The 12,024-nt window shown below is 45.7% G+C and overlaps 1 protein-coding gene across 2 annotated transcripts in view; it reads left to right on the top strand.

Annotated features, from left to right (window-relative positions):
• Positions 1 to 1,229: 1,229 nt before the first annotated feature.
• Positions 1,230 to 12,024, top strand: part of CSMD1 (CUB and Sushi multiple domains 1) — a 1,179,538-nt gene continuing 1,168,743 nt past the window's right edge. For both annotated transcript variants that reach the window (XM_042802880.1, XM_042802881.1), the window contains exon 1: positions 1,230 to 1,671. In XM_042802880.1, the coding sequence (XP_042658814.1) occupies positions 1,605 to 1,671 (67 nt within the window). In that variant the 5' untranslated portion in view covers positions 1,230 to 1,604. The remainder of the gene's footprint in view (positions 1,672 to 12,024) is intronic.

Raw genomic sequence — 12,024 nt, forward strand, 5'->3', positions numbered from 1 at the left:
CATAAGTGAATAATTACAACCTTGAAACTACCTTTCCAAAGGTTTTCACGTTTCTGTCTTTCCTTCTTATGAGCCTTTGTATTTTAATTACGGATATAGGTAAGCATTAATTATGGAGTCAGGCCCAGTGTGCAGTGGTGGTGGTAATCTTTGCAATTCTTGCTGGATTGAAAGTCAGGTTTGGGCACTTTTTTGGCAATCCCTTTGCAGGTAGGCCTGGCACAGAAACTGAGGTTGGCAAAGTGCATCCCCCACCGGGGCTGTGGGAGGCTGGGGACCTGTGACTGGCCCACCCTGGGTCCCTGTTCCCTCTTCCTCGGCCTCAGGGAACCAACCCTGCTGGGTCCAGGCTGAGTGGTGGGGAAGCCTCTGTCTGCATAGTGCCATACCCGACTCGGAGAGGGTTTGTTCGTTTATTTTGGAAAGGATAGTTAATGGCAGAAATTCCTCTTGGCAAGAGGAGCCATTGGGAATGGCAACATAAAGACAGAGCAGTGTTCCTCAAGGAGACGTTGGCTCCTCTCCTTTCCCTTTGGAACATCAGCTTGTTCTGATGAGCAACTTGGAAGCAAAGAGCAGGGCACATTTTGGACCCAAAAGCTTTCCTCTTTCCCGAGCGGGGACTGAAGCAGCGGGGAGTTTCACTTAGGACCAGGGATTCCCACCCCAGCACACGCACCTCCTGCACCCCACATGTGGGTGGAGGAGCCGGGAGCCGGGCAGGGGGCAGGGGACAGGCCACTGGGGAGGGGCTGGGCGGCAGGACCCCCCCGGGCAGGTGTAGCCCTGGAGCCCGGGGGGCAGCGGGGTGGCGGCGGGCCGGGGGTAAGGCTCGTCCCCCACGGGCGCTCTCGGGGGGCGGCGGGCCGGGGGGAGAAGCCTTCTCCCCAGGGGTGCTTTCGGGGGGCGGTGGAGGGGGTGGGGGGGAGGCGGCGGTCGCCCCGGGGGTGGTTGAGGGGGCCGTGCGGGGGGCCGGCCGGCGGAGCGGGGCGGCCGCGGGCTCGGCGTGCTCGGGCTGCGCAGCGCCGGCCCCTTCCCCTCTCCGTGGGAAGTGATGGTTGAGTCCGGCGGCGGCGGCGGCTGCTCGTGTGGCTGGCAGCCGCTCCGCCGCGCTGCTCTCGCCACGCTCCCTCCCTCCCTCTCCCCTCCTCCTCCTCCTCCTCCTCCTCCCCCTCCTCCTCCTCCTCTTCCTCGCACTCCCCGCATCCCTCTCCTGCCGCCGCTGCCCGTCTCTCCCCGCCGGCGGCCGTGGATGCCGCGCTGCCCGCGGCACCGGGCGTGCCTCCCCTCCCTCCCCTCCCCTGGGCGGGCGGCGGGCCGGCAGCGCCGGGGCTCCGCGGGCGCTGAGCGGCGCAGCCCCGCCGCGGAGCGGGACTGATGCTATGAGCAGAGCGGCGCGAGCCGCCCGCGCAGACCTGCAGGAGGCGTCGGGCGCTGCGCGGCGCTCGGGACCGGAGCGCTCTGAGCCGCCGCTCCTCGCCGGGCGCTGGTGATCCGGCGCCGTCCTTAGCCCCGCCGCCGCTCGGAGGACACGGTCGCCGCCGAGAAGAGCCGCCGGGGGTTTTGTGTGAGAGAGTGTGTGTGTGGGGGGAATAACTGCAGACATGACTGCGTGGAGGAAATTCAAGTCTCTGCTGGTTTTCTGCGCGGGGCTCCTCACTGCAGCTCAGGGTAAGATTTGGGTTTCTTGCGCTGGATTCGTGTAGGCTGTGGTTATGGCACCGATCCCCCCCCCACACCCCCCCTCCCCAAACCGCTACCGCTTGGCTGAGCTCTCTCCCCTGCTTCATTTCTGCGCCGGCAAACAGCAGGCTCCCCGAGCCTGGTCTCCCTTCTCCCTGCCTCCCACCTCCTGCCGGGTCCGCCGGCGTTCCCCGAGGGCTCGGTTCGCGGCCGGCCACTTCTCCCGGGAGAAAACGAGCCCCCGGGAGTCGGGCAGCAGCCGCTGCGGCGCTGCGAGTGGAGCCGTCTGCATCCAGCCGCCTGGGCAGCGCCGGAGTTTGGGAAACACTTCGCTCTCCGCGCACGCACGACCGGCACACTCGCTGCCGTGCGAGGGACAGTCCCCGGGCTGGCAAGTTTGGCTCTCCCCTCCTCCCGCCTCCCCGGCTTTTGCCGTGCTTAGGGGGGAGCGCGGAGTGGGTGGCCGCGGAGAGCCGCCCCCGCCTGCCTTCAGCCGGCACCGCTCCCCTCAAGTTACGCGGAGGCGGGGATGCGGCTCCAGGGCCCCCCTCCGCCAGCCGCCTTCCCGAGCCGGAGGGAACAGGGCTCCCCTCTGCTCGGCGGGCGGTGGGGAGCGTCTCCCACCCACAGCTGGGTTTCTCCTTAAAATCAACGGGGGAGGGGGGGGGGGGGGGGGAAGGAGGAGAAACGAGGCGGGTGACGGTGGAGAATTGGGTTACACAACTTCAGTGCTGGCCTCAGCCCCATCACTTGCCTCATCGCTGGAGACAACAACTTCCCCATTATTCACTTCGCCTCTCATTAGCCCTGCGCTTTTTCATGCTGGGAGAGAGATGCGAGTGTGTGTGTGAGAGAGGGAGGGAGGGAGGGAGGAAGGCTGCTCGCAGCTGAGCACCTGTCCCCGTTACAGCCTCTGCCTTCTCCCACCTCGCTCCCGGCTGTTTCTGCCTGCCTCCGGGAGGACGGTTCCCCTTGCGGTCTGTGCTGTCTGAGGCTCCCTTAACCCTTCCAAGGCGCTTTACATCGTCCCCACCATTTTATTTTTTCTCACTGCTTTTTTTTTTTTTTTTTTTTTTTTTTTTCGGTGCGGGGGTGGCTGGAGCTGGGTGGAGCGGGGCGAGCCGGGCTGGCGGGCGAGGCTCCAGCGTTTCCCGTCCTGCGGGTGCCGGCGGCCGGGCTGCCTCGTCTGCCCGGGCGGCACTGCAGGGTGCCCTCCCTCCCTCCCTCCCTCCCTCCGGTAGCCCCTGGCCGCCGTCCTCAGGGAGCGGCGGTGGAAGGCCAGCCCGGTCTGCCGGCAGCCGGGCGGGAGCTCTCCCCGGTCCGCAGGAGCGGCTGCGGCTCCGCCTCAGCCCGGTGGCCCGGCTCCTCTGCCCGGACCCCGCCGCTGCCTCCCTTCGCCACCCGGCCGCCCCCGGTCGCGGTGCCTCCGCGGGGAAGGGAGCGGGGGGGAGGAAAGGCGCCCGGCTTTCCTGGGCTGGGAAGCGGGCGGCTCCCGGAGCCGGGGGGGGGCCCACGCTCGGCGGCGCACGCAGCCCGGGACGGGCGGGGGCTTCTCGGCGTGGTCGCCCTGCCCAAACTTCCAGCGTCCCCCCCCCTCCCCACCCCACCCCGCGCCGGTGCCCCGGCCTCCCGCTCCCCCACCCCCCGCCCGCTCGGGGCTTGGCGGCCCGCACGGCGCTGCCCCGGGGAGGCGGGGGGGGGGGGAAGGCGGGAGCCCCCCCCCTCCCCCGCCGCCGCACACGGGGGCCCGGCCGCCCCGGGACGAGCTGCGGCCGCGGCCCCGCCGGTTCCCGGGGCAGGCCGACACCCGCGACTCGCTTGTTAAATCCACTGTAGCTGGTTCTGCCGTTTGACATTTAAGTGTTTTCTTTTCATGGCTGACAGCACATATGAAAAGCTGGAGGCTGGATCGCGGTTATTCAGCGGAGATCCGACGTGTTTTGCTTACATACAAAGGCTTTGCCGGGAACATTTGGGCACTGCCTCTGATGCTGCTCTGCAGAATGTAATTAAACCTCGCTTAATGTGGAGGAGCAACACACCTACTTAAAGGCTACAAACTGACTTAATATTGAAGTCAGACAACAGGTAGAAGGGGAACCAGTGGGGACATTTGACATCATTCTTTCCCATTTACCTTCCCAGGCAGTCGAGCACAGGTATCTATATTTAGTCAAATGTAATCCTGAGGCTGAAATTACATTTATAGTTCAGACAGTGAAAGAACTCCTTCTTTAGTAACACTAAAGGCTTTCAGAAGGGGATAACATTTTAATTGATAGATCCCCAAAACTCTTTGTTTTACCAGCCCCTTGGGTAGTTGAATCATTTGGTTGTTACTGTAATAGGAATTCACTTAGGTTTTGGCTGGTTTGAGGGTTTTGTGAGGGGGGGGGAAAAAAAAAAAAAAAAAAGTGCTGAATTTCTGGAGATGTTGCCACAGGCGTTCCTTTCAGTAGAAGGAGAGGTGGGCTGCTTTCCACATTGTTCCTCTTTATGAAATGAAATGGAAACCCTTTGATGCTGTGCAATTTTCTGTAACTTTTTAAAGGGGTAAGAAAGGGGGAAAATGAACATATGTCGTCGTTGATTATGGTAGACTAGAGGTGCAGTCCTGTACGTTTCTTTGGATTCATGTTGTCTGACTGATGCATCTGAATGTTTCGGAAAACATTTGGGGGATTCTTCCCCATCCATTCTGCTTTAAGCATCAAGGGAAATTTGTATGGAGTCATTTAAAGGAACCACTTTTCCAGAAACTACTCTATCATAGCAGTTATGCTTCCACAAGTCAGGCAGCACAGTGTTGAGCTCTGCATGTTAAGATGGTCTTGTTTATATAGCCATTTGCTAATTCTGATAGGTTATATCCTAGCAAAACCAAACATAAAAAAAGTATTGATTTGCTTGAAGCACAAAACACGTCAGTATAATTTCTGTAAAAATTCATTCTGCTGGAGAACAAATGGTAGATTTAGACAGAACTCTGCCTAATATTTAAGATAAAATGTTGAAATATCTTTCTTTTTGCTGTGACCTGAGGTCTGTGGACAACCTATTTTAAATGTAGAAATACGTATTAATTAATACTTAAAATTTTCCTGGTACACGTTTTCAAGATAATTTCCTGGACTTGTTCAGATAACCAAATACAACACCTTCATCGCCACCTAATTGCCTCAAACAAAATGTGCATAAGCAGGCTTATGCACAGAAGTATCATTCAGATTAATGGAAATAACGTAAAGGGAAAACATTTATGTTCTTAAATTGAATCCAGGCAGTTAAAGGACTCCCACATCTACAGTTTAGGATTTTGTTAAAAGAAAAGAAAAAGAAATAAAACCCAAAACATTTTATGCACCCTCTGTTTGCTGCTATCCCTTTTTTCAAAATAATTGCTATGACTATGTCATACAAAGTTACCACTATGTTTAAGGCGTACTCCTGTTGGGCTGAGAGTGTTTGTCTCTTCTAAAAAGTCACGTATTTTATCTCTCTAAAGCAGTGCTTCTCAAACTGTGAAGATGGCCTCTCTAGAGAGGCTTCATTCTCTTCCAGAGAAGACTAAAGCAATTCTTGGGAAAATGAGCTGAAAAAAATGATTTTTTTAAAAAGAACATCAGAGCTAGGTGTTGAATATCCAGCTACAAAACCAAGTATTCAATTGATGCATTCCCCATCCCCCAGCCCAGTAAGGAATTGTCTATAGAAAGACAGAAAAGAGAATAGCTGTCTCTGAACACATAATATTTTAATGTAAAAATGCATTTACTTTTTGGTAAGATCTGTATGTTTCCCAGTGTTCCATCAAGATATCTATATAATGTCCTAAACTCTGTATAGCAATAGGAAATATGGTCAATCTGAATATAATATAGTGAGGAGCATGTCAGTTCAACAAAGATCGCCTAAACACTCATTTCAGACCTTTGAACCCATAGATGAGATTTGAATTCCCACTGTCAGCCAGTACAAGGTTATCAGTTTCTCTGGTGTGTGTGGAACAGGATGCTGGTGTGAGGAGCTGGAGATCATAGAATCACAGAATACTGGGTTGGAAGGGACTTCAAGGTTCATCTGGTCTGACCTTCTTTGGCAAAAGCGTGGTCTAGACAAGATGGCCCAGCACTCTGTCCAGCTGAATCTTAAAAGTGTCCAATGCTGGGGAATCTGCCACGCTGGGGAGATTATTCCAGTGGCTGATCGTTCTCATTAACAGTATACAAGCACATGCAGGCGTGAGCACACATGACATATAGGATGTATTGAAATCTGTGCAAGCACTTCAGCACTCTCTGTGATTTGTATTTATAGGAATCATTCTGCAGATTGCTTTCTCTTTATTTTACTGACTGTCACTCCCATGTCCCTTTATACAGACATGTATGATTTTGATCAGGCATGGTGTTTTTGTTGGAGGGTGTTAGTTGTCATTTTTTTCCCCTACAAGCTGCTTTTTCTGTACAAACATGGAATCTAGCTTTTCGTCTTATTGTTACTCATTATGTGATAGTATTTTTACATATGCATTTTTATATGTAAGTTTTTAAAAGACATCTATGGGACTTTGGCCTCATCACCATTTACATTCATGAAAACTTTGGCCCCACCAAATTAGGACCAGTCGGAAACTATAAATAATTTAAACAGAAAACAATGCATTCAGGATTTACCATGCTCTCTAGAAAGGCTGAAAAGCCTTAGGGACTACCATTTTCAACTTTTTCAGGACATGCAATCTGTACACTGTCACATTAAACTTCCTCTTTCAACCTTTCCTCGGAGAAGTAACTGCTTAATAGTGTGACTGTATAAAACCTCCAATGAATTTAAAGATAAGATGTAATTTCATTTTGCTTGAACCTGTGTTGAACTGTCACATCTCTTTGACCACGATGACATTATTCTTCTGGTAAACAGCTTTAAGTGTAAGCACAGATATTGCAGCGGAGTGCCAGCCTGCCTGTAACCGGCAGGGGATGCAGGGTGGAAAGGGGAATCACTGTTTTAACTACACAATCCACCGAAGCAGTGGCTTACGTATGAGACATGATCTCTAATAAAACCTGAGCATACACGTGGATTTAAATCAGGGTCACCAAATAAGAATCTGGCTTCTAGTTCTCCATATGGCTGAAAAATCAACCAGATTAGACTGAGCTAAATTGGACGTTCTTCCAATTTCTGCAGTGAACAAAGAGTAAGAATCATGTGGAAATTCTCCTAGTGTGTATGAATCACTTTCTTTTAGTTAGATGTTTTCCTTTTCTACGTCAGTTGCAATTTCCTTTAAACCATTTTTTATCGACCAGTAACTTTTGAAATAGGGAAAAATGTCATTAATGCCTGAGGAAAGCCGTGAGATCTTACTTTGTCCTCATACATCTTTGTTCTGACTGGATGAAAGACTTCAAACCACTGTATGACATTTCTATTGCATTTAAGAAAATCTACACTATATTTGTTATAAGCATTTCTCAATGGAGTAACTGCTTAAACAAATTACTTGGATTATTGCTAGTGTTATATTGACACACAAAGGCAACATTATCAGTTGCCTGCATTTAGTAATTGAATGGTAAATGGAGGCATGCATGCACTGAAAACTCTTTTACAAGAGTAATACTGCATCTTATTGCCAATAACAAGTCTTACTTGCTCAGACACAATCATTGTTTTCTGCTTTTCTTACTCATATGGAAAAAAAAAAAAAAAGAGAATGATAACAGTTTCTTGCCATTTTTACCTGGAGGGCACATTCAGTTAAAAGGGTAAAGCAAGATTTAATCACTGTTATATTGCTGATGATTATCCAGAATTCCTCTTGATTAATCAGAATATCATCAACGATTTGCTTTTAGCAAAAGATAAGCAAAAAAAAAAAATCACAATTTCTTGCAATTATAGTCATGCTTTAATTTCCAGTATAAAAATTAATCACAGTTTGTTACAGCTTTATAATTATTAAATTATGCATTTTAACAATACATTCATGCATATTCTGAAATAGTGATTCCACCTCTTTCAACTTCATTGCTTGAGTCATCAATGTCAAATAAAAGGTAACTTTGAACTGTTGTGAGGGCCCTATTCTGCTGCAGTGTAAACTGAAATTTCCACTGATTTCAGCAGTACCTGGACTGGCCAATTTTGAAAAGATTGCTACTCCAAGTAAGACAGGCACAGTAGATACTGCAGCTGAATAGTGGAGCCAGACCCTGTTTAATATGAGCTCTCATGGCTGAGAACTTCTGACAGTGTTTACATCCATCTATGACTGAGAGGAAGCAACACTGGATGAGTCTGAGCAATCAACCTTGATAATATTAAAATATTTATATATTTAAGGAAATAATTTTCTTTAAACAGTATCTCTAATATCTCCAAGCATGCTTTTATCAGTCCTCTACCTTGCTTCCTCTTTTTGTTCTCTGCTTTTTCCTTAAAAAAAAAAAAAAAAAAGATAGTATACAGTGTAACCTAGTATCATTTTAATCTTTGGATGTTTTATGTCTCTCTTATGTACTCTGAAGTACAGAATCATGTTCTGTATTCACATCTCCATTGTACAGTGGCTTTCCAAAAGAAACGTTTGCAGCACTGCAGCTGACACAGAGCTTAATAAACAACAATGAATAAAACTGTGTGTGCAGTGTTTGTTTTGCAAACTTGCATAAAAAATGGTCAGCATTTTAAAATTATATTTTGCAGTGCTTGCTTCACGCCTTATTCTCAATTTCAAGTCAGTGACTTTTTCATGCAATTTTGCTAAACATGAAGTTTTTCTTATTTCTTGTCTGAAAGTTTTCCTTGATTTTTTTTTTTTTTTTTTTTTTTTATTAGAGAGCTATTTCTAAACCTATATAGGAGTTTTTTTACTGAAATGTTCTAATTCTGTTGTTGGCAGCAAACCCTTGACATTTGGCAGAGAGCAAATCCAGGTCTAGGGATGTATCTTTTCCTTATCCTATGATTTTAAGATCAAATGTAGCCATGATATTTCATAAATAATTGTTTACTTCCTTTGACCTGTATTATTCTCCATATTGTGTTCACATACAAAAATCAAAAGAACACAAATATTCAAACTTATATTTTGCTTACAGTGATGCTGAAACACCAGCAATGAACAGTGTACTGGGAACAAAAGTACACCCAGTCTTGCTCTCTGATTGAAGCTCAGGTTCAAGGCTGGGCCTAAACACGCTGGCGACCACAACCAGGACATTTTCTTTTTTAAATACTGGCCCAGCTGTATCTTGGATTTAAAGCACCTTCACTGTGCTTGCAACGCCTGCTGATGGAATGGATGGGGGGAGCTTGGCTCACTTCGTTTAGAGTATCCAAAATACATGAACAAGAGTTTAAGCCCAGCTTTGGGCATCGTGCCTTGTATGAGCGCAACATACTGTCTGAACTGCCTGAACTCATGGTGACCCACGTCAGGCTGCTGGTAACCAACACAGCTGGAGGTGCAAGGAACAGGGAAGTGATTTTGTCTGGAAGCAGCTGATGTTGGGAAGCAAGTGGCTAGATAGTGCAGGAATACACGTGAGCTTGTGGAACCTGCTTTGCCCTGAACACTAGGAAAAAGTTGCAGGTGACTGTGAGGTTGAGAAGAAAGGAAAGAAAGAGCAATGCTTCTTGTACAACAGTGAAGTTTTTGAAAAGATCACTTTGATAAAATTAAAAAAAAAAGCTAAGTGTTTAACTTATTTTTAGACTAATTTTACATGCTTTTGGTTGTGAAATAAATGACATGACAAATCACACTGTTCTCACTAATGTCTGTGGGATATCAATGCAGAATCTGACTGCTTCTAAGTGACTTAGTACACTATTTTAGCTTTGCCCCAGCGGCCATATTCACTATTGGTATCCCGCTGATGTTTCTTGTAATACAGATTGAATCATACCAAGCATTTTTTGGGTGGGGAGAGTCTGTTTTATAATTCACTTTTAGAACCTCAGTACACTCAAGCAACTGCTAATATCATAATCGGTGACCCTCTGTTTTTGTAGACATCTCTCTTGAGAAATTAAATTGATTTTCTTTATCTTAGCATGTAAATATCCCCAGCACACACTTTGACCCATTGTTTGCAGCGTCTCTAACACTGAAGAATGTAGTGTTAATAGATTTACTGAAGTCAACAGTGGCAGCAGTAGTAGCATTATGATTGTGAACAATAATCAATCATTTCTGTCTTGCTTTCCTATGAAACCTATATAGAGGAGGCTTTATTATGGTATTTAATTAACATAAATGCAAATCCAAAAATTTTCCTTTCTTTTTTCCAGGTACATAATGTAGTTAACTTGGAACAAATATTCTAGTTTGTAGAGAAAAAGCATTCTCCTATGCAGAACTAAGTATGTTGGACATATTCTCTAGTCGTCAACTGAACAGTTTGGGTTGCTGTATGTCAGATTCTGACCAGTTAGGACCTGATCCAAAGGCTGGAGAACTCACATTAAAAAAATAAATCTCATTAACCTTAATGGATTTTGAATCTGGCCTTTGTTCTAGCCACATATCACACAGAGAACTTGCATTAAAACAAGGATTCTGGAACAAATCTAATAATAATAATAAAGAAAATTCAGACTTTTATTATTAATGTGAAATGTTATGCAAACAATCATAGAAATGCCATTTACACTGACACACAATGCCTCCAATTTTTTGACCTATCTGAAGCATATTGCACTCTACTGGCTTTCACTAGTTATATACTTTATTTGGTTCTGAGGAGACATTAACCTTTAATTGCTTTCTTTAGCAACATTTAGTAAACAGACTGATAGCATGGAGGTGATCTATGTAAACAGCAAAGAAAGATTTTTTCAACTCATGTTGTCATGACAATTAAGATTTTTCCTGTCCACTCTTGAGAAGCTCCAAAGTAATTTCTTTAAAGCAACAAATCAGGGAATATTTTGGAAATTGAAGTTGCTCTCTTTTTTCAATTTAGTATCATTTAACACAGTGAGAGGCTTGACCCGAAAGATTTTAAAATCTACAAACAAGAACTATTGCGTAAAATACATCATGAAACCCTCTTCATGGATATCTGGTGATTTACACCAGCAGAGAAGCTGACTTCAGGTGCATTTTCAAGTGATTTAGATTTCATTTACTAACTATATGATAAAAATAAACAGTCATCATGAAGACAAGAATGGATAATGGAGAGTGGAGGGGCCATCTTATAGTTGTCTTTTTTCTCTTCATGACAATACATTATCTTGCAACTATTTTGAGGAAATTAGACTACAGAAGGATTATAGAACAAAGAAAGATTAATAATTTAATTTTTGTTACAGTTCCAGTTATAAAATTGGCTTAATGAATGAGGAATAAAATCAAAAGGCTGTTGTCCACATATTTAAATTACTATCCAAGATACGTCCTGTATCTAGTGCTATTACTAATCAAACTGAACTTCCCTCTTGTGATTTGTATTAAATGAAATGGATTGTTTTGAAAATACCTAAAACTAGTCCAAATGCTTTAATTTAATTCTTAAGAAATAAATTACTGGCTTAAAGAGGTATGTATTAGGTGGCTCTTAGCAGTGAGGGAAACACGGTAAACGAAAGAAGATAACATGAAGTGCTGTTTCTGCTGGGAAAATAAGTTTCTCTGTGTAGAAGACAAGAAAAGTAGCTCAGTAATGGTTTTCTTTTTAAAATGTTCCTGGCAGATGATGGCTACTGAGTTGGTGTAGTTTGTTTACTGTTTTGCAATGGATTTGAGATGAGTCATATCACATTAGAAGGAAAATTGAGAAGTTGTTTTGTCAAAGTGAATTCAGTTTTCCTTTTTTTCATATGTACTCAAATTATTAGTTCTCACTAAACAGAGACACCTAATTGACCTTTTTTAGTGTTGATTCTTGTTGTGTCCATAAATCTGAGTTCCTCTTCCTAGAAATGGTAAGTCCAGAGCTGTGATTTCTGTATACTGGATAAAGTGACTGAGCTAGGGTCTTCTTTAAGTTAAGCACCATGCATCTTCTTTAAAGTACTAGTCATTTTATTGTCAAGCTAGTTTGGACGACAATAATTTCAACCTGTACAAGCACAGTGGTGTTTTTCAAGCCTTTCTATCCTCTTGCCTTCACAGTGGGAGTTTACTTAGTAAGGACCATAGGGTGCGTCCTCAAGTTTTCAAGTGGTAGAGAAATCTTTATTTCTATCTTATTTCCTTATTGAGTTTATAAGTCCACTTTACTGGCAGTGCATCTCAGTGTATCCAGAAGCACTGTTAACGTAAAGTGGTACTTACTTATATGAATATTTGATAAAGAAACAGACTCGTGGATGGAATACACT

The sequence above is a fragment of the Tyto alba genome, unplaced genomic scaffold, assembly GCF_018691265.1.
Source record: "Tyto alba isolate M040663 unplaced genomic scaffold, T.alba_DEE_v4.0 Super-Scaffold_40, whole genome shotgun sequence".
In the NCBI taxonomy this organism is placed as follows: domain Eukaryota; kingdom Metazoa; phylum Chordata; class Aves; order Strigiformes; family Tytonidae; genus Tyto; species Tyto alba.